The sequence below is a fragment of the Mesoplodon bidens genome, assembly GCF_964165515.1.
Source record: "Mesoplodon bidens genome assembly, chromosome: 14".
Taxonomy (NCBI): domain Eukaryota; kingdom Metazoa; phylum Chordata; class Mammalia; order Artiodactyla; family Ziphiidae; genus Mesoplodon; species Mesoplodon bidens.
In genome coordinates, this window is record NC_138170.1 from 68,901,893 (window position 1) to 68,925,403 (window position 23,511).

Genomic DNA, 23,511 nt, shown 5'->3' on the forward strand with positions numbered 1-23,511 from the left:
GTTTCCTCTACCTCCTGTTTCCTCCGTCCTCTCCTCGGCCTGCATTTGATGAACCCCACAAAGTGCATGCGGGGTGCTGCCCAGAAGTAACTCCTAAGGCCCTGAGTCTATAATCTTTGCCTTAGAAACTGTGATTTTCAAGCTCTATTATTTCTCTAGGGATTCCCTCCCCTCGACTTTTTGTTTTTTCCACCTTCTCTGTTCCCTCTGCCTCTTTGCTTCTTTTTTCTCATCCTTCAACCTTCATATACACTGTGTGGTCTCATGTGGTCCCCTCTGTACCTCATTCCTGCTCCCAGGTACCTAATCATCGAGAACTTCATCCCCCCTGAGGAGAAGAACAAGATCATGAACCGGCTTTTCCTGGACTGCGAGGAGGAGCAATGGAAGTTCCAGCCCCTCATGCCCGGTGGAGCGTGAGTCTTTCACCAGCTGTCTGGGCCTAGGGACTTGCCAGCTCGCCCCAGGCCCGGGGTGGCCAGGGGCCTGGGGGAGACGGAGGTTTTAGTGGATTGGGGAGGGCTGGGAAGGATGCAGATGGAGGATGGGTTTCCCAGGACCTAATGTTGGGGTCTCCATGAAGGAAGGAGTGTCAAGTACAGTGTCTCATTGGTCTGGGATGCAGAAAACACTAGCTGGCTAACATTTGGCCAGTCTGGTGAGTATTCATTTGTCAGATGCCAAAAACAGCAACAACAGATAATATTGCCAAGCACTAACTATGTGTTGGACACTGTAGGAGGCTCTGCAGATGGAAGGTAAATCAGACACAGTCAGAGCTCACAGTCCAGTGGGGAATACAGAAAAGTCATCAGATCAAGAAATGATAGAGATGTGAGGTCTTTGTAGCCTCACTCAGCTGGGTGATTCAGCATTTCCACCTGTTTCCACATCCTGGCTCTTAGGTAACAGAGCTAAGTGCATTTAGCTCTGGGTGTGCATTTCCCTCTGCTGGTGGCTATGAAGAGCAAGACTGGGTATTCAAACCCAACAGAGTGACTACCTTACCCAGCTGGACCACCGTCCCTTCATTGAAAATCTGTGTACAGAGGTGCTCAGGAGGCCCGACACCAATGCACTTCCCTAGAGATTCCTTGCTCTATCTATCCTAGGAATATTAATGCCAAGATAGGGCAGGAGTCTCCCCAAAGCTGGGGTGGGAAGCTAGCTGTAGAGGTGTACAGCTTCTCACTGGAGCAACAGATGCCTACTTAATTTGTCTACTTTCTGAAGGGCTGATCCTACACAAGTTTGTAAGTGGCAAGTTCATGAGTAAAGGACTTTTCAATGGCATCAGTTTGGCTTTAAATCCACCTTTCCAATCTAAATGGAGGCCTGCAGTAGTACCTCATCTAATGCAGAAGTTCTCCACCCTGGCTGCAACTAGAATCACCTGTGAGCTGGGCTCCAGAGAGTCTGATTTAAAGGGTCTTGCGTGGATCTCAGGGCTTAAAAAAATTTTTTTCAAGGCTTCCAGCTGATTCTACAGGAAGCTAGGTTCAAAAACTACTACTCCAGCACCATCTGCTGGAGGAAGATGCTGGTGAGGCTTCTGCTTTGTAGAGTTATTTTGTGCTTACAGAGTTCTTGAGTTTAAAGTTTGTAGGTGGAGGAATTTCTTTACATTGGATAGAGATGGGATGAGAGACGCTCTGAGAAGGCGTGTGTTTTTAAAAAATTTTTAATTTTGAAAAGCAAGAATAGTACAAAGAATTCCCGTATACCCTTCACCCAAACTCCCCGGTTGTTAGCATCTTGCCACATCTTGCTTTATTAATCCCCTCCCCTCAACCATGTGAGATTAAGTTGCAGACAGTCAATCCTTTACCCATATTTCCTAAGAGTGAGGACATTCTCTTACATAACCACAGTACAGTGATCAAATTCAGGAAATTCTGTTACCTCAATAATGTCCTTTACAGCAATTCCCCCACCGGCTCACCTGCGATGGTGCATTGCATTTAATTGTCATGCCTGTTCCATCTCCTTTAATCTGGAACTGAGAATGGATCTTGATTTGAGTTTTGAAAATTTCATGCTTCAGAGGAGTTTATTCATTTCTCAAAACATTGTCCCTGCAATTTTTACTTGACCACCTAAGCACACAATCCAGACTTCAAAGCATGGTGGGTGCTTTGCCTGAAGCTAAAATAAGCTTTCTGCTTAATGTTTATGAATTTCCATTCTTTGTTCTGTTTTTTTTTAAGTTTACTTTCTTCCTTTTACTCGAATAACTTTTAAATTAAAAAACCTTTTAAATAACTTCTTTCTCTCTTTTTTTGCAGAAATAAAATGGTTTGCATACACTGAAAAACCATTCACAGATTAAAAAAAATAAAATAGCTATCTTAATTTTTATTTATTTTTTTTTTTGCGGTATGCGGGCCTCTCACTGTTGTGGCCTCTCCCGTTGCGGGGCACAGGCTCCGGATGCGGAGGCTCAGTGGCCATGGCTCACGGGCCCAGCCGCTCCACGGCATGTGGGATCTTCCCAGACCGGGGCACGAACCCGTGTCCCCTGCATCGGCAGGCGGACTCTCAACCACTGCTCCACCAGGGAAGCCCAAAAACAGCTATCTTAAAATAGCACATGTTAAATAATTTTTAGAGTAGATACCAGTAACAACTTTTAAAAAGAAAGAAGTCCTCCAAAATATAGATTGGTATCTTTGCTTACTGTTGAACTATTGCCCTTCCTAGCCTCTTATCCCTCTCTTTGCTTTAAAGGTGAATTTGTGCTCTTTACATGCCCTTTTCTAGGCCTCCGAACCAGAACCTTTCTGGGCGGAGGGAGTTGCCTGTGATGTTCTTTTCCCACCTTTCCTTTCTCTTCTGATTCCCCCCACCATCCTTCTTGCTCTCGGAAAATAATGCAAAGAGAGAAAGATTCAGTGTTTTCTTTGCCATTAGGAAGCCTAAGAATTCGGTTCTTTCCTCAAAAGCTGCTTGTGAGGAACTCCCTGGTGGTCCAGTGATTGGGACTCCACACTTCCACTGCAGGGAGCACAGGTTCCATTCCTTGTCAGGGAATTAAGATCCTGCATGCCACGAGGAGGCCAAAACAACAAAGAAACAAATAAACAAACAAACAAACAAAAACGGGCTCAAAGCAGGCAGTGGGCTTTAGCTTACACTATAGTGTTTTCTTTCCCATAACTCTTCGGGAAGAACTGGTCTCGACATACATACCCCTTTGACTTAAATCTGCACACAGTTGCTCCCCAGCCTGCATTTGTACATCTCTATTAGCAGCGCTTCTAACTGGATCCCAAATAGACTGTGTTCCCTTAAAATTTTATATTAAAATTGTAAAGATATAAATACCTTTACAAGCTTTTTCAAAATTATGGTTAAGTATATTCACAACTTAAACATGCTGTTTTATACAGAATATATATGTACCTCCTCAGAATACAGAGAGTATATATTTTGTGTAGAAAATATCAAAATATATCTGGGTAAGGGTAAAAGGTATTAAGGCAATTGTGACATCCCAGTGTTCTCCACTGTACTTAAATACGGTTAATATAAACAGGTAATATAGATTTCTTTAAGAAAAATTCCAATAAATAAATTACTTCAAAAAGACATTAATAAGTACCAGGTAGTCAACTACATGCTATTCTGAATTACTACTACAAATTATTTTCTTTTTTCTAATGTCACTTGTCCATTGTCTGATAACTGCAATAAATAATATTTATCTCAGAACTTAAAAAAAAAATCACAAAAATACAAAAGAAAAGTAATAATAGGGCTTCCCTGGCAGTGCAGTGGTTAAGAATCCGCCTACCAATGCAGAGGACACGGGTTTGAGCCCTGGTCTGGGAAGATCCCACGTGCCACGGAACAACTAAGCCCGTGTGCCACAACTACTGAGCCTGTGCTCTAGAGCCCGTGAGCCACAAGTACTGAGCCTGCATGCCACAACTACTGAAGCCCACTCGCCTAGAGCCCGTGCTCCGCAACAAGAGGAGCCACCACAATGAGAAGCCCACGTACTACAAAAAAGAGTAGCCCCCACTCACCGCAACTAGAGAAAGCCCACACGCAGCAACAAAGACCCAACACAGCCAAAAATAGATAATAAATAAATAAATTACAATAAAAAAAGGAAAAGTAATAATAGATCTAGGAAGTTTCTATACAAAACAAATTTTTAAAATTACTTTCTACTGGGACTTCCCTGGCGGTCCAGTGGTTAAGACTCCAGGCTTCCACTGCAGGGGGCACGGGTTTGATACCTGGTGTGGGAACTAAGATCCCACATGCCGCACGGTGCAGCCAAAAATCCTCAAGCTCTGACAGCTCAATAAATTCATTTTTAAATAAATTCAATCTCAATAAATTCATTTTTTTTAAAATTACTTTTGTATAGCAGCAGTTGGTGGTTAAAATAAAGTAAAAACAGTTCCCTCCTAATTGGAATTCCCAAGCATGATAGTGACTCAGCAACAGAGAGCCCCAGGGTAGCATCACGGTGTAAGAGTCACTGGCCTGGATCTCTGAGATGTTTTGCCCCAAGCCCCTCCTTTCACAGCGGAAGGCTGAGGGTGGACAGGTCCTTGGACGCAGCTTCCCGCATTTCGGGGAGCCCTGTGGACTGAGACTGTAGAACAAGCTGCCTCTCTGGGAGGATTGGGTCCCACTGTTTGCAACATAACTTAATCAGGGCTGAAAAACCTCTTTCTTCCCAAAGCATATTTAACTAATCAAGGCATTTCCCATTTGCTCAATTCAAGTGTGGAATATTTTGCTTCAGTTTGGCCTGTGGTGTTCTGGGGATTAGAACACTGAAGGCTGCTCAAAAGGAGAGGAAAAAAGCATTGTTGGAAAGAAATTACCGAAAGTCATACCGTCCCTTTGGAGAGCTTTTGTTGGAAAAACGTTACCCCTCTTCCACTAGCTGCAAGCATTTACCCCACACACTCTTCCCCACGCCTCTCTTTAAAACAAGGAGTTATTGTCGGGGAGCTCTTGAAACACACTCTGTATCAACTTATTTTGGACGTCTATCCCTTTTTCTTTTTTCTCCACTATCTCTAGGCCACTGCTAGTTGTATACAATAACTTCAGGTGAGGTCCCTTCCACAATCACAAACAATTTTGCGTTAAAATTACTTTGCAAAACACATTTCTGCAGCCAGCTCTAACCATGACTATTTTACAAATATGACCTTTTATTTTTGGTTACTCATCATGGACCTTATTTTTAATTGTGTTTATACAAAACTGTCTTCTAAGGGTTGTATATTTGGCAATGTCTGTAGCCCATGGTTTACAGTTCACAAAATTCTATTTGTAATTTAGCCATTTGCCTTTTGCAATCCCTGCTCTCCTAGATTCTTTTCAAAGTATCATGGTGCAGTAGAAAGAGACTGGAATTTGGATTTAGAACGTTCTGAATTCTAGTCCCTGCTCTGCCTTGAGAAGGTTTTTTAACCTCTCTGAACCCAAGTTTTGTCACCTGCAAAGTCGGGATAATAAAGTAAAAAAAAAAAAAAATCTCTGCAGGATTATCAAGATTGAAGTGAGATAATGTGTGTGGTGCGTGTTGGAGGTGGGGTGGAGGGTGTTCCAGGCCAGTACCTGGCACAGAGGAGATGATCCATAAATGGCTGCAGTAGTAACAGTAAGCCAGTATGATAACTGTGGGCACTCCAGAGAAACCAATTTGCCATCATGCCTTACAAGTGCCATAGAAGGACAGTTTGGTTTGTTGCTTTTGCTCTAGATTTTGATCTTTAAATCAGGCTGCCTCCAAATTTAGAGAGAGAGAGCAGAGCATTCCTTGCTCTAAATAGAATCAGGATAGAAAGTTAAACTGGTTTCCTTACAGAGGCAAAGTTTACCTCAGTCAGAACATGCTCAGCTCTGAGTTGAGTCCCTAGATTCATTCACAGGCCTGTGACAGCTGAAAAAGAATCTGAAACAGGGAGAAGTTTTTGCCTGCCCAGGCAGGCCATGTGCCGTGTGAGGGGGAACTGAGAAGAAGAGTGGGCGTTCAGACATGCAGGGGGATGCTGCAGGGTGGACAGCTCACCTGCAGGGAAGGAGGGATCCAATCATGGAGAAAAGTCAGATGTGCTGTGTCAGGTACTTGTAAGGGACCTAGAAGGAAAACACACCCTATGATGTTGGCTGCCGGTTTTCAGAACAGGAGGGGAGAAAGGTGGTGAGCAGACAGAGCTGGTAATGAAATTGGGGTCAGCCTCTGAGATGGGACTGAGAGAGAACTTTTTAATATTAAGAGGAAAATATATATAATCTCGTGATAGAAGCTATGTGGAGGGAGGGTCATAAGAGAACTCTGAGGATCTACGACGCACAGGATAGCTGTTGTGGGTTTCTTTCAAGAGGGGTGGATCCTCGCAGAGCCAGGCCTCCACTCTAGGCTGTCAGCCACAACCTGCTTACTACAGAGGGATCAATCATGGAAAGTAGGCCTGAGGCAGAGGAGAGAGTAGATGGGAAGCTTGGTGTCCCAATTACAGACTCCCCTCCCCCACCCCCTTCTTCCCACCTGCCACCCAGAATAGCCCTGGCATCTTTATTGGGTCAGGCTGCCAATTCACCCTGATCCACTGCTCTGCTCACCCAGCCCTGTCCCCCTGTCCTGTTCCCAGAGCCTGCAGCCTTCAAGGCACACTCAGGCCCAGGCTGTTCTGTGTGCGCTCCTGAAAGACAGCTTGGCATCCTAAAAAGAGTATTTGGGAAGAATCAATACCGAGTCTCTTCCTAATTGTATGATCTTGGACACAAAAGCGCTTTTGCTTTTCTGAGCCTCAGTCTCCTTGTCTGCCCTGCCTGCGCCTCAGGAGGTTGTAAAGTGCAAATGGGATGCACAGATGCACCTTATAAATGATAAGTTATTTTACTGATTTTCCCACTCCCCTCCCCTGGCGCTGCCACTCTCCACATGCACAGCCCGCCCACCTTCCAGAGGGTCCATAGCAGCAGAACCAGCTCGGGCTTCTACAGCCTCATCTTCCTTGTTTTCATCTATGAAGAGGGGTCGGCGGGGATCCTAGGTGGGATCCAGCACTCTTTTATATACACTTGGTAAAAAAAACCCTGGGAATGTGGTTCTCGTTACTGTCTGCCGCAGAAGGCGGGCATTGTTCCGTCGGCGCCTGCACGGCTTGTTCTCCTATTCAAGGACAGAATGTCCTATCTCTGGATTACTCAGCCTGTTTCTTCTCTTCTGTCTTCTGTCTGCCTTTTGGCTCTTTTCGTTGCTCATCTGTATCCCTGTTTGAAATTAGCAAGTGGAATTGAGAATTAATAATCATCACAGCTGCCACGTGTTGAGCCCTTGCGGTGTACTGTGCTAAGTGCTTATCTTGTTTAATCTCAGCAATTCTGTAGGATAGCGATGGGATATCTGAGGCTCAGAGATACTAAGCCGCTTCCCAAGGTAACAAAGTTGTAAGGGGTAGCGCCAACATTCAAACTCAGATCTACCTCACTCCAAACCCTGTATTATGTTTTTTAGTGGAAATAACGTGTTTTCTTTCCTATCTTTGTTTTGAATAATAAAATACCTCACACTCATTAAGTTGCTAAGAGTAAAAAGTCTTAACATACCATGAGTTGGCCAGGATATAGAGCAATGGGAACTTTCTCGTAGGTATATAGCCACTTTGAAAAGCAATTTGGCAATTTGGTAGAGCTGAAAATGCACATCGGAACCATTCCGTTCCTGGGTATATACCCCAGGGAAACTTGAATATGTACTTCAAGATACCTATACAGAACTCTTCACGACAGCACTGTGTTAAATAGAAGGGGAGAGAGAAAAAGGAATTGACCTAGATGTCTATCAACAAGAGAATATATTAAAATACATATATATATATATATATAACATATAAAATGCTATATTGAAACCTTAAGGTAGTCAATATAGTTAAACTTTAATCATCTAATGTAGAGCAGCATGGATAAATATAAAAGACATGTTTGTTGGACACAAAACAATATAGTATGTATATCATACTGTACAAAATTTAGAAATAGGCATAGAGATACCATATATATTGTTTATGAATATCCACATATATAAATAAGTATAAAAATATGCCTGACATTGATAAGCACAAAACTCGAGAGTGATTAATTCTGGAGAAGGAAAGTGATGGAACTTAAAAACTGTGTCTACATTTTATTTCTTAAAGGTTTGGTGTTAAGTATAATAAAATGTTAAGATTTGACAAAGCTGGATGATAGGCGAACAGATATATATTACTTTCTATGCTTTTCTGGGTATTTGAAATAATTTATGAGATATAAAATTAACAATACATTGTAAAAATTTAGATATTGCAGAAAGGCATAAAGGTAATAAAAATCACCCATAATCACTCCATCCAAAGACAATCATTGTTAACATTTTGTTGAATATCCAGACTTTTTTCTAAGCATCCACGCACGTACATACACTCCTTTAAAAACGAAACAAAACAACTTCATCTTTTTATTTGCTTTTTTATTTAATATGTTGTGGAAACCTTTTCATGTCTACATAGAGCCATAAGACGATTTAAATGACTACATAATATTCCTTCACTTGGCTGAATAATAAACTGGTCCCTATTGGTGCACATTTGGGTTGTTTCTAATTGTTTGCATTTGTAAATAATATTGCAGCAAACATCTCTGCTTATAAATTGTCCCTATCTCTGATTATAAATTGTCCCTATCTCTGATTATTTCCTTAGGGAAATTCGTAGGAGTGGGAATTTGGGTCAAAGAATATGCACTTTTTAAAAGCCAAGCCTGGGAGATCCCTGGTGGTCTAGTGGTTAGGGTTCAGTGCCTTCAGCACTCAGTCCCTGGTCGGGGAACTGAGATCCCACAGACCACGATACACGGCCAAAAGAACAAACAAAAAAAGCCAAGCCTGAGTTTTGTTTTGTATGTTTTATAAATGATACCTTTATTGAGATGTAATTCACATATCATAAAATTCACCATTTTAAAGGGCATAATTCAGTGGATTTTAGTATATTCAGAGTTGTATAACATTACCACTATCTAATTCCAGAACATTTTCATCACTCCAAACCCATTAGCTGTCACTCCTCATTCTCCCCAGTGTCCCCATCCCTAGGAAACCACCGATCTACTTTCTGTCACTATAGACTTACCTATTCCAGATACTTGATATAATTGGAATCATGTCACATGTGGTCTTTTGTGTCTGCCTTCTTTCACTTGGCAAAACGTTTTCAAGTTTCATCCACCCTGTAGCACGCATCAGTCCTTCATTCCTTTTGGTTGCCAAATAATATTCCGTTCTATGATATTCCACATTTTGTTTATTTATTCATAAGTCAGTGGTCATTGGGGTTATTTCTACTTTTTGGCTATTATGAATAATGCTTCTATGAACATTTATATACAAGTTTTTGTGTGGGCATGATTTCAATTCTCTCGATTATATGTATCTAGTAGTGGAAGTACTAGGTCATATGGCAACTCTATGTTTAACTTTCTGAAAAACTGCCAAACTGTTTCCAGAGTGACTGCATCATTTTATATTCCCACCAACAATGCATGAAGTTTCTGATTTCTCTGTATCTTCACCAACATGTGCTATTGTCCGTCTTCTTTGATTATAGTCATCCTAGTGGCTGTGAAGTGGTATCTCATTATGGTTTTGATTTGCATTTCCATAATGACTAATAATGTTGAGCTTTTCTTGTGCTTATTGGCCATTTGTATATTTTTTTTGGAGAAATGGCTACCCAGATCCTTTGTCCATTTTTAAACAGGGTTATTTGTCTTTTTATTCTTGATTTGTAAGTGTTACTTATATATTCTAGATACAAGTCCTTTATCACATTTATGATTTGCAAGTAATTTCTCCCATTTTGAAGATTGTTATTTCACTTTTTTTATGATGTCCTTTGAAGCACAGAAGTTTTTAGTTTTCAGTGAAGTGCTATTTATTTTTTCTTTGGTTGCTTGGGCTTTTGATGTCATATCTAAGAAACCATTGCCTAATCTAAGGTCATGAAGATTTACTCCTTCGTTTTATTCTAAGAGTTTTATAGTTTTAGCTCTTACATTTAAGTCTATGATTAATTTTGAGTTAGTTTTTTATATATGATACAAGGGAAGGGTCCAACTTCATTTTCTTGTGTGTGGATATCCAGTTGTCCCTGTAGCATTTGCTGAAGAGACTGTTCACTCCCCGTTGAATGGTCTTGGTACCCTTATAGAGAATCAATTGATTGAAAATATCGGGCTGGCCAAAGAGTTCGTTCGGCTTTTTCCGTAACATCTTATGGAAAAACCTGAACCAACTTTCTGGCCCACCCAATATGAGGGTTTATTTCTAGATTCTCAATTCTATTCCATTGATCCATACGTCGGTCCTTCTGCCGGTATCACACAGCCTTGATTACTATAGCTTTGTAATAAGTTTTGAAACTGGGAAATGTGAATCCTCTACTTTTGTTCTTTTTTAAGATTGTTTTGGCTAGTTTGGAACACTTGCAGTTCAAGCCTGAGTTTCTAATCATTTTATTGTGTTAAATCCTATGAAGGAAAATAAAAAGCAGAACCACTAATTGATGGTTTTGTATAGTGTGTGAAGTCAGTCTATGAGTCTGACATCTAGAAATAAGATTGGATTTCCTTTCTTTTTTCCAGCCTTTAGTCAAACCTTTTCACTGTGGAAAATAATTGAAGCAACAAGAGTGAAGAAATATGTGTCTCCTTGTGTTATACTATTTTGAGTTGTCAGGTTGTATTAGAGCAAAGAGAAGAAAATTCCAGAACCTGCAGTCTGCAGGGCCTACTGACTACCTGAATGGTGCTTAACCCATCATGATATCATTTTCCCTTTGTGTTTGGAGGAAATAGATTTAAATATAGCCTCTTCCCTACAGCAGTAACAGCCAAATGAAGAAGCGGCCAACATCTGCAGTGGGCTACAAGAGGCCTATCAGCCAGTATGCTCGGGTTGCCATGGCAATGGGGTCACACCCCAGGTATAGGGTAAGAAGCTGGGAAGTAGAAGGGGGGAGGGGAGAGAGCGCCCAAGGGAGGTGATGCTCACAACCTCTGCTTCCTCTACCTGCCTCATCACCCTTGCTACTCCCATTATTTCCCAAGTGCCCAGAAGATGCAGGCATCAGGGCCAGTGCTCACGTATGGCCTGATTTTCCCACCACAGGCTGAGAACATCATGTTTCTGGAGTTGGATGTGTCCCCTCCAGCGGTCTTTGAGATGGAATTCTCTCATGATCAAGAACAAGACCCCCGTGCATTACACATGGAGAGGCTCATGCGGTTGGACAGCTTTCTGGAAAGACCTTCCACATCTAAAGTCCGAAAGTCCAGATCCTGGTCAGTACCATCACGGTCAGAGTGGGCAGTGGACTTAGAAGGCATGGAAACCCCATGGGCTGGTTGAGGCTGAGGAGGGTTTGGGTTGCACCCAAAGGGCATGAAGGGAGAGTGAAAACTGTGGCTGTGGGGGCCAAGTTCCTACAGCGAGAGGATGAGGGAAAGACAAGTCCTCACTTTTCTGTTTCCGGCACTTCCCCACCCTCCCCTCTCGCCCACCTCACCCCCTTCCCCTGCAGGTGCCAGAGTCCTCAGCAGCCTCCACCTCCCACTGCACACGCCTCGCTGGCCTCCGCTGCTCTGCTCCCCACGACAGCACTAGACCACGAGTGACAACATTCAGTCGGGCTGCCCATCCCCCAGACCCCAGGGAAGGGGCAGCCAACCCTGGATCGTCTCGCCTGACGCTCGGTGTGCGTGCGTGCGTGCGTGTGTGTGTGTGTGTGTGTGCGCATGTGCATATGTGTGCGGGTTGAGAATCTGGCAGACTGTGCCTCTGCTGGCTCTCAGCCGCCTTTATTTAATTAATGTTATTTATTCGTGGAGCGCAGTTCTTGTGGGAGAGGTGCCCTCGCCTGAGCTTGCCATGGTCGCCGCACAGCCTCCTCTTCTTCTGACTTTAGACCCCCCGCCCCAATCAGACCTCATGCTCCTCCCTGTCAGTTGCCCCCAGAAGGGAGGGCGGCGGAGCCTGAGAAGAGAGTGCTTTTTCTACCCAGCGCGCTCCGTAATCTCCCATCTCCTCCTGCTCTGTCGGTGAGCAGCTCCTGAGCACTTTCTGGGACTAGAAAAATGCTAGGTGTCCACCGAGGCCAAGAGACGTCCATCCTGATGGTGTTGAGCCTGTGCTTCCGGGGGAGAGAGACCACTCTCCACTTTCTGGGTCGCAAACAACCGCTTTCGGTTTCTTGGGCTCCTTTTCGAGGACTCCAGTGACCTTAGCCACACGGCCCATGCTTTTCAGCTTTGGCAAGAACTCGTGGCTTCCCAAACTCTGCTTCCTGCCCACCTTCCCAACCCGTGGATGCGAATTGTGAACCCACCAGTTGCTGCGTCCTTGGGACCTTCAGGAAATGGAACAGTCATAGAGACAATGTGGACAGTCATCGAGGGACGGCCCTTTGTTTCTGTCCCCTCGGAGAACTAACCTTGGCCGACGAGCAATCAGGCCACCGCCCGTCTTTGAGATGCTGCTCCTTCCTGCTTTCATCATTTTCCTTGCAGCTGCCTGGATCCCCGTTCGCAGTGGAAGGGATCAGTATCCTTCTCCCTCTGGCTAAACAAAGGTATCACAGAATCTGTTGCTTTTCCCCCTCACTTAGCACAGGAGATGGAGGCCCAGGCGCAACCTGCCAACTCTGCCCGTTACCCCTGTTTCTGAATCACGTTTCTTGGGCACTGTTTTGTTGACGAGACTGACCCCTTCTTCAGCATTGTGCACATTGGTCCCTAGGGAAGTTCTCCTCACTTTCCTTTGTGACAACCCGGTATGTCTCCAGGTACCTCGAGTAAATTTCTACCAAAAAAAGAGAGATTAACTTTCATTGACTTACCTTTTAATTGTATATTTTAGTGGAAGGGTGAAGAGGTAATCATGAATGAAAACACGTGGTTTAGGATTTCAAAACGACCTGATAATGGGAGTCTCCAGTTCCTAGAACATGAGGAGTTTTGTCACTGGGGGAAAGGCACAAAACTGACAGGTCTGCCTGAAATTGGGGGCGTGGGAGGTGGCGGTAGGGGCCGACTACCTGGTTTTTCTCTTTCCATCAGGACATGAACGCTTCTTGCACAGTTCACGTTCTGCTCTAAGGACCAAGCTGTGGTTTGGTTTAATTCAGTTATGCTGTCATTGCTGCTGTAACTACGGGACCAGGTGGCTGGCTGGGCCACTCAGTTGCCACTTGCTTCTGTCCTTCAAGGAAATAACATTTTTCATCAGAGCCCAGGAGATTATTTGAGACTCAGGATTCAGATCAGAGCTTCGGCTGTGGCTGGGACAGGACCAGTGTGTAGAAATTTCCCAGGGGCCCTGGGCACAGAGGGACCTCCAGTCCTGCGCTGAGCAGCCTCTCCCACTGACCTCTTTCTCATTTGTGGATGAAGCCGCACGTGTTAGCCCCGTTCATCACCTGGACACATCGACTCTGCATTGTCTGGTCACTTGACCCTCACAGTCTTACAGCACAATATACCCAACTTCTTCACCCCCAGTCTGAGGGCTGGGCCCAAGATGTGGTCAGAGGAGGAGCTCCTGCCTGCAGTTTTGTGTACGTGTGTATGTGTGCGCGTGTTTGTGTGTGTGTTTACCTCCACGGGGGACACTCTACACTCAGTGTAAGATATGCTGGGAACAGGGCCACCGGGGTGGCTGGATCTCAGTCTCTCTGTCTCTCTCTCTTTCTCTTCTTTTCCTTTTGATGTATCAAACACTTGGTTGACAAAGTAAGGGCCTTGATTAGGACCAAACTTCCATGTCTGTTGCTATGGTCTTTATTTAGGACAACAGTTAACAATGCTGTGGCCCATTCTTGTCACTCTATACATATGACGATACAGGACATATGTAATATATAAATATATATATAAAACATTACCCTCTGTCTTCTTGGCTTAGGATGAGATCTCTCTGTTGAGCTGAAATGCACCTGCAGCTCAGTGCTGCCAGCAACCTGCAGGCCCCAGCCCTGTTCAAATTAACGCAGTCGATAATAAAGGAATGAGTATCGTTACAGAGTTGGTTGCCTGCCTTCTCTTCCCTCTGACTCTTTCTACTTCTCTTTTTATGTTCTCCCTTCTCTCTCTATCTTGTTTTTTCCAAGAGGGGTTCAAGAGTATTTGGAGCCCAGCTGCAGTGATCAGCACCTGGGAAAAGAACTGGCTGCTTAATAAAAGGGGCTCCATCTGAGCATCAAGGCGGAGGGGGCAGGGCTCAGGCTCTAGTCTGAGGTCTGTGCCCGAGCTGTGGCAGCAGCTGTTCGTGTTCTAAGCTAGCGGTCCCCTCCCAGTTAATTCTGAGCTATTAGCAGATTTTAGAACTGCCTGTCCAGATGAGCTGTCAATATCATTTAACAGCGCTGCCCCTTCTGCTCCTCCGTTTATCAGCCAAGAGAGATTAAAACAGGCAATAATGTGTGTAAAGGACATCGATATGACTGGCACATGGTAGGTGCTGAATTATTCCCTATTGCTGATAGTTCCCCTTATCCTGTCTTCCCAGGGCCTCTTTCCCTCCCTCTGGGTTCTAGTTGTCGGCTCCCTGTAGCGTGGAAGTCTTACAGGAAATGAGAAGTAGTTGCTGCTAAAAAACACGAAGCCCAAGGAATTCCCTGGCAGTCCAGTTGTTAGGACTCGGCGCTGCCACTGCCAGGGGTCCGGGTTTGATCCCTGGTCAGGGAACTAAGATCCCACAAGCTGCGTGCTGCGGCCAAAAACAAACAAACAAACAAACAAACACGAGGCCCTGACTCCTGGGAGAGCACTGAGGTTAACCTGGTGCACAGGGCATGGCCGCGTGCCCATTGTGGCACTGATGCTTTTCCTGGAGGGGCCTCCTGCCTCTGTGCCAGCTCCAGCCCTGAGATCCAAAGGGGTTCCAGGGCTCTGCTGCTCGAGGGATTTGCCAGGTGTTGTTAAGTACTTTACACACCCATAGTCGTTTAATCCTCCCAGGTGGGAATGATTGTCACTGGTTTACTGATGAAATTTAGGGAAATTAACTAACTTGGCTGAAGACGTAGGGTTAGTGATGAAGCTGGACTTCCAGACTCTAAAGCCTGTATTTTTTGATTCTGTGCCTCTAGTGCATCTGCACCTGAGGACTGATAGGCACCCTACATGTTCTACAAGTAGTGCAAGCCAGGGACAGAGGGGCAGAGTGGTGGGAATAAAACCAAATCTCCAAACCCTTAACCTTGAGGTCCTATTTTAATACCACTCATTCCTCCCGTTAGCCGTGGGCTCACTTGTGTGGCTGAGATAGGCGGTTCTAGAGTTCCACAGACCAGCCAGGGGGCTGGAACTCACCCTTGGCTGGGGTCCCCTTGCTTGTCAATATGGCAACTGCCATATTTCTCTTCTTCCTCCAAGGCTGGGCACCTGGGCACCTTCTGTTTTCAGATGCCTAGGTCTGGGTGTGTGTTAGTGAGAACTCTTGGCCACTAGTAAAGATTCGCTTAAGCTGGCCTGAACGAAATAAGGACACGGAAGCATGCTGTGGACACCACGGGCAAGGACAGAACCGGTTCTCAGGAACGACCTAGTGCCAGGGACTCAGACTCCACAAAGACCCTCTCTATCTCACTGTACTTTCTGTGCGGGGTTCATGCTGTTTCCTCAGCTGCTCCAGTCTGTGACTTAGAAAATACACCTGCCAGCAGCTCTCTGTTTACATGACTCAGTCATTCGGAGAGACTTAGAAGTCCCAGTGCCAACGTCATGGGAATGTGATTCCAATTCAGTGGTTTGGGTCAGATGGGTGGGAACATGATATATGAACAAGACCTCCAAGAATCCTACTGCAGTACCCATGTGTACATGGGGTGGTGATGGTGGAAATAAAGATATTCCTCAAAAAAGTTAATGGGGGTAGCAGTTGGGGTGGAGTGTGCTCTGGGAAGTCAACAAAACAGATGTTCACAACCAGTGTATTCATCACCCAGGATGGCTTAAGAAAAATTTGCTCTGGGCTCATCCTTTTTTTCTGGCCATTTTTCTAATAACAGATCACCTGCACCAAAAATACCACCCTCAGAGGTTCTGCTTTATTAGATCCAGGATAGATCCATGAGGTGGACACTGCAAGTTGCCTTTCCAATATCCATTTTTCCCTTCTTCCTTACTTACAAAATAATTTCGTTCAAGGAGGGCAGTGCACCCAACTAAAAAGACTCATATTCCCAGACTCCCTTGCACCAGTGGGTGGCCATGGGGCATGGTTTTGGCTGAGGAGATGCAAGTGGAAGTTGGCTAGGGATTTCTGGAAATGTTTTTGCTTTTCCTATTATAGGTATCACCCATTTCTCCTCTTCCCATATCCTCTTCCTGCCTAGAACTCAAATGCACCTCCTGAAGTACATTCTTTCACTGAACAAATATTTACTGAGCACCTGTTACCCGTATATTCCAAGTATTGTTCTAAGTGCTGGGAATACAGCAGTGAATAGAACAGACAGGAGCCCCTGTCTTCACAGTGCTTAATTTTAGGGTGGGGAGAAAAACATAACAAGAAAAACCTATTGCAGGGTCAGATGACAATGTGAATGGCCAAGAAAAATAAAGCAGAGAAGGGAGATGGGGAGTTCTAGGTACTGATGGTGGTGGTGATGGAAAGGGATTGGGGGGTTGTAGTCACCCCCTTAGTAGTCACTTACTAAGAAGATGACATTGGAGCAAAGTCCTGAAGGAGGTAAGGAAGTGGACTCCAGGAGAGGGAAAGCAAATGCAAACTTCATGGGTGAGAGTATGTCAGGCTTGTTCAAAGAGCAGCAGCCATATTGCAACCCTGAGGCAACAAGCATAACAAGTAAAGGTTAATGGAGTGGAGAGAGCCTGAGTCCCAAGTCCCTGGCAGGGTTTGTGCGGCTGCATCAGCTTGAGTCTACCCACTTCTAAACTTCTAATGGTGCCAAACAAACTCCCAGAGGTTTAAATCAGTGTTAGGGAGGACTTGCCAGGAATCTGCATGTGAAATGGGATTTGCCAGGAATCTGCAGGTGATTCCAATGAACGCTCCTCAAGTATGAGAATCTTAGTTGCAGCCATTTGTGATTTTGTGTCATACTCCTTTGGGCCTGCCCTTCAAGCACCGGCACTGGGACCACCTGCTTGTGTAAACACCAGGACTGCCCTCGAGGGTGGTAGAGGCAGAGGGCACAGAGCCACTGGAGGGCACCTCGGAGCCCCTGTGTTCAACCACATGTCCTTTCTTTACAACTGGCCCGGGCGAGGCTGCTACCTTGTTTGGTCTAGAAAACCAAAGTGATTATTTGTTAACATCCAAAGCTCCCATTTTGCAATAAGGAAAAGTAGACCCAGAAAAAGTGATTTCCGGAAAGTCACACAAATGGTGTGCAAGCTGGGCCTGGAGAGCATAAGGACTTATTTGCTAGACACACTGGTTATGTTTTTTGTTGTGTGTTTATTTTATTTGGTTTTTTTTTTTTTTTTTTTTTTTTTTTGTGGTAGGCGGGCCTCTCACTGTTGTGGCCTCTCCCCTTGCAGAGCACAGGCTCCGGACGCACAGGCTCAGCGGCCATGGCTCACGGGCCCAGCCGCTCTGCGGCATGTGGGATCTTCCCAGACCGGGGCACGAACCCGTGTCCCCTGCATCGGCAGGCGGACTCTCAACCACTGCGCCACCAGGGAAGCCCTTTATTTGGTTTTTAAAAAATAATTTAAAACTCACAGAAAAGTTGCGGGTATCACACTAAGAATTACCATGTACTCTTAGCCCATAGACCTCATTTGAGTTTTGCCAACTGTCCCTAGAATGACCTTTATAGCAAAAGGATTCAATCAGGATCATGTGTTGTATTTAGTTATCATGTCTCTTTAGTCTCCTATCTAGAATTTCTCAGTCCATTCTTGACCTTTATGCCGCCTTTAACATTCTTTAATATTACAGGCCAGTTAATTTGTAGACTGTCCCTCGATTCAGGTTTGTCTGATGTCTCCCATGATTAGGTTCAGGTGATGCACAGAAGTGATGCTGTGGTCCTTTTACTGTATCCCATTAGGTGGAACATGATGACATGGCTTTGTCCTATTACTGGTGATGTTAAGTTTGATCATTTATTTATTTACTTATTTTTAGAAGTGCCTTCTTTTTTTTAAATTCATTTATTTATTTTCGGCTGCGTTGGGTCTTTGTTGCTGCGCATGGGCTTTCTCTAGCTACGGCGAGCGGCGCTACTCTTTGTGCGGTGTGCGGGCTTCTCATTACAGTGGCTTCTCTTGTTGCAGAGCACGGCCTCTAGGCACGCAGGCTTCAGTAATTGTGGCATGTGGGCTCAGTAGTTGTGGCTCACGGGCTCAGTAGTTGTGGCTCACGGGCTCTAGAGCGCAGGCTCAGTAGTTGGCGGCGCTCGGGCTTAGTTGCTCAGCAGCATGTGGGATCTTCCTGGACCAGGGCTCGAACCTGTGTCCCCTGCATTGGCAGGCAGATTTTTAACCACTGCTCCACCAGGGAAGTCCCAGTTTGATCGTTTATTAAGGTGGTGTCTGCCAGGCTTCTCTACTGTAAAGTAGTCACTCTTTATCCATTTGTAATTTTCTTTTTAACATCTTTATTGGAGTATAATTGCTTTACAGTGTTGTGTTAGTTTCTGCTGTATATCCGTTTGTAATTAATAAGCATCTTGTGAGGAGATATTGTGAAATTACGTAATATTCCACTCCTCTAAATTTCACCCATGGTTTTAATGTCCATTGATAATTTCCTCCTTGAATTAATTATTACTATATGGTTGCCAAACAGTGGCTTTTGACTTCCATTATTTTTCTTACATTTATTAGTTGGCATTAACTTGTTAGAAGCTGCTTTCTCTTCTCCTTATCTGTTTCCTTATTTATATCAATATGGACTCATGGATTCTTATTATATTCAGTGGGTTGTAATCCATTATTACTATGATTTGTTTTGACACTCAAATTATCCCAGATTTGATCAGTGGTAGTGCCTTCAAGCTGGCTTCTGTGTTCTTTTGAAATGTTCCCATTATTTTTTGAATACTTTCTTACTTTCTGGCACAGAAAGATGTTCCAGACTTAACACAAGAGTCCTGATTCCTTTTAATGGAGAATGGTACACTTATTTCTAATGGCAGTCTCTACTCCCAGGAGTTCTCAATGGACAGAGCTTGAATTAAAAAAAAAAAAAAATATATATATATATATATATGTACATATCTATATATATAGTATATACAAAGTTACACATACACACACACTTTACGATTGAATTGAGTTTGCGTCTGAGTTCACACTGATTCCCCCAATTCCAACCAACATCTAGAGTTCCTGTTTTTCATCTTTATAACTCTTTTCTCTGACAGTTGAGAAACCTGGCTCCCACTAACCTCAATATACTATATTTACTTATTTGCCCAGTTCCCTTGTTTGTGGCCAATTTCTTGACCCCCACAGGGCTGCCACCCTGCTCAGTTGTCTTCCTCACACAAGCACCAACGTCTCCGCCAGGCCGTGGTCTGCGCAGCCATGCCTAATGATGGAATTACTAAGGAGGGAGGAAGCAAAGGAGGGAACTGGGAGGTGAGGGGTGGGGAGGGAGACATTATATTTGAAGCAAAAACACTCCCGTTATTTTATATCCCTCTCTGTGTGCTGCAGCAAATATAGAAAGGACAAGATGATGAGAAAAGAAAGGATGTGAACTGTCCCTGCTCTAGGGGTTTGCAAATTGAATAGTCAGGGAGAAATTCTTTCTGAATGCTAAAAGCGGTCACACCCAGTGTGCTCACCACCCAGGCTCACTGTGCACACATCTGGCTTCCACCTGGGGCTGGTCCTCACCTGTGAATTGGCTGTAGCGTGCCCATCTCCCGTGTGCCCCTAGGCAAGTCATCCAACTCCCTGGTTCATCTAAGTGATGACCTTTCCCCACCCCACCCCCTCACCAGCACTTACTCATGATAAGAGACGCTCCAGAATTTACAAAGAATAAAGAGCCCTATAAATGTAATGGGTTATTATTATAGTTGTATCAGGATATCAGATCAGCTGCCTAAATGGAGATCCCAAATAACTGGGGCTTAAACAAAACAGAAGTTTCATTACTCTCTCATATAGTAACATGGCTATAAGTGGACCACGGCTGGTTTGCTGACTGATAGGGCTGTTCCATGGGATTAGAGACCTACACTCCTTCTACCTTGTTGATCCAACATCTTTAGAGTGTTGTCCTTGTCCACAGGGCCAAGATACTCATCACTACATCTTCGCTCAGGTACCCAGGAAGGGAGAAAAGGAGGAGTAGAGGGCATGCCCTGCTCCCTATCGGGAACCTGGAATAATCCCATTGCATAATCCCATTGGCCAGAACTTTGTCACGCCTACCTTCAAGGTCGAATCTTTGTCTTTATTCTGAGTGGCTAATAATCAGAGGTTTTATTAGGGCACAGCTGTATGAATTGGCTCTGTTTCTGGTCACAAGGTAATCCCTGTATTTTCTGGGCTCCTCATATGATGGCCTCTGCAATGTCCAGATGTGTCTCTGCCACAGACAGCAGAGCCAAGATTTTCAGGACTTGGACCTTATGCAATTTTGGAGAGAGGAAGGATAACTCTTACCAAGAAAAAGAAAGAAAATAATGAAACAAAATTAGGTATGGGAGTGAATACGTAGAATGAGAAAATAAATCACAAATTACACAATTTAAAAGCTGACAAATACCACAACATCACAAAATTCAGAAAAATAGTATAATATGTTTATTATTTAAATACCTGACAGACCTCTCTAATACTTTTTCCTTGCATTTTCCGACTGTGCACTTTTTGGATGTGTCTGAATACGACAATAATTTTGTGCTATTTTCTAGCCAAGAAAACCAGAAACATAATTCAGTCTTTCTTTTAAAATGGTTGACTAAAATTTTTTATATTATTGAGAGTTTAGGAAAGTTTCTTTCTGCTTCAATTCATTATTGGTAATGTCATATAAATTTTTAGAATTATGATTAACTTTGGGAAAACCTCTATCAAATTTCTTTCACATATGCACTAGAGGATCTCAGGGCATTTCAAGTTATTCGTGTGTGTGTGCAATAACTAATCTTAGATACTGTTTGAAATAATAATGCTCATTAACCAGTTTGTTGACAATGTCCTAATTGTAATGGCTTATTATTAATTTTTTATATCTTCATAAGTCAGCATTTGGGGGGACGCAGAAAACATACAACATACACACAGATATACTAGCTCTTTTAGTGCTGCTACAAGATTGTGCCCGTAAACACAAGAATTCCTATAAATTCTCTTTTGCACAAGTTCCATCAAAAAGAGGGAAATAATGAATGGTGTGTTTGTGATTATATGCACTATGTCATGTACATTCCTGACAGAAGGGAGCTTCCATGTTGATCAGGGATTGATGAAAAACAAACAGTCCAATTACACTGTTTTGCATGTCTGACAACTGGAAAAATTTTCTACAGACCAGCTTTTGGCTTTGTAAATCTCAGAACTTGTCTCTCCTTCACTACCCACCAATGTCTGGTGCCAGGCACTGGGGGACTCTTTGTTATCAGTTTATGGTCTCTGGCCCTGAACCTTCATGTTTTACCACCATAGTGGGTGAGTTGGCAGAGTGAGTGATCAGAGTATTCCTGGCAGCCCTTCCTACACTAGGTTAGCTAGCAACATTTATCTATACATCTAGACTGTGAACCACCTAAATATATCCCATTAAACCAAACTAAATATGTCCCCAACTCAACTTCCTTCCTTTTAGCTAGATCTAATAATGCATGCAGCCATGTCTTGAGGGTATAAGGGAACTAGGAATGAATGGAGACAGTGGTTTTAAGTGACTACAGTAAAAATATCTTACTTTTAGAAATTTTTTTTTCAATTTTATTTATTTATTTATTTATTGGCCACAGGGCTCGCAGGATCTTAGTTCCCTGACCAGGGATTGAAGCTGCGCCCTCTGCAATGAAAGCTCAGAGTCCTAACCACTGGACTACCAGGGGACTCCCCCAATTTTATTGAGATATAATTGACATACAGCACTGTATAAGTTTAAGGTGTACAGCATAATGACTTGACTTACATACATCATGAAATCATTTCCACAGTAAGTTTAGTGAACATCACCATCTTATATAGATACAAAATTGAAGAAATAGAAAAAACACTTTTTTCCTTGTGATGAGAATTCTTAAGATTTACTCTCTTCACGACTTTCATATATAACATACAGCAGTGTTAATTGTATTTATCATGTTGTAACATTACATCCCTAGTACTTAGTTATCTTCTAACTGGAAGTTTGTACCTTTGACTACATTTATCCAACCAGGTTCCCTGCCACCTCCCCACCTCCCTGCAACCCGTAACCACAAGTCTGATCTCTCTTTCTATGAGTTTGTTTGTTTCTTCGTTTTGCAGTATAACTGACCTACCACACTATGTTACTTCCTGGTACACAACATAGTGATTCAGTGTTTCTCTACATTTCAAAATGATCACCACAAAAACTCTAGTTACCATTTACTTTTAGAATTTTTAAAGAAACATACGCCTATATGATTACATTGTCAGGGCCTCTCACTGGACCCTGCAAGCAGGGTGTCTTGTGGTTTAAGCTTCAGTATCTTCATAGTAAATCCACCTCAGCCTCCTTAGGTGTAGGCAGAGATTTTATGGCAGTGATTCAAGATAGGAAGCAACTTTGCATTCCCCTTGGTACCCTAGCCCTGCTCTTCCTGCTCTGCCCTCCATACCACTTCCCCTCCAACGTGCATTCTGAAGACTTCTCTCCTTCTGATAAAGAGAATTGGCAACAACAGTATCACCACGGATAAATTCCTTAATGTGAACCTTTTTTAATTATAAAATTAAAACCTGCCAAGTCAATAAATCTGAAATAAATAAATGAACATATACACATATGTTCACATGCACATGAAATTAAACAATACTTAGGTAAATAATTTTAATATTGTGATCTATATATTGAGCCACTATTAAGAATGGGCAGCTAAGAGCTACCCAACCCACCTTGGGACTGTGCCCAGCTCCTGTTCAAAGGCAGCATTCATGGAAGGCTGAGCTTCTCCAGAACGTTGCTGCTTAGCCTGTGGGGTATATGTGTGTATGTGTGTGTATATATGTGTGTGTGTGTACACTTATATGGGCACACAGAGGTATACACACCCATGCTACACATCAGGTACTGTGTAGAATGTGTGCTCTTTTAGCTGGAAATCTTCCCTTTCAAAGATGCTTTTTGGGACTTCCCTGGAGGCGCAGTGGTTAAGAATCCACCTGCCAATGCAGGGGACCCCGGTTCAAGCCCTGGTCCGGGGACATTCCACATGCCATGGAGCAGCTAAGGCCATGCACCACAACTACTGAGCCTGCACTCTAGAGCCCATGAGCCACAACTACTGAGCCCGCACACCACAG

The 23,511-nt window shown here is 43.7% G+C and overlaps 1 protein-coding gene across 2 annotated transcripts in view; it reads left to right on the forward strand.

Moving 5' to 3' along the window:
* The window catches only part of KIF3C (kinesin family member 3C), a 36,027-nt gene extending 21,937 nt beyond the window's left edge, over window positions 1-14,090 (forward strand). The window contains exons 5-8 of one of the 2 annotated variants that reach the window (XM_081253603.1): window positions 300-416; window positions 10,899-11,007; window positions 11,186-11,358; window positions 11,598-14,090. In XM_081253603.1, the coding sequence (XP_081109729.1) occupies window positions 300-416; window positions 10,899-11,007; window positions 11,186-11,358; window positions 11,598-11,691 (493 nt within the window). In that variant the 3' untranslated portion in view covers window positions 11,692-14,090. The remainder of the gene's footprint in view (window positions 1-299; window positions 417-10,898; window positions 11,008-11,185; window positions 11,359-11,597) is intronic. The other variant, XM_081253604.1, reaches the window with a different exon arrangement.
* The last annotated feature ends 9,421 nt before the right edge of the window (window positions 14,091-23,511 follow it).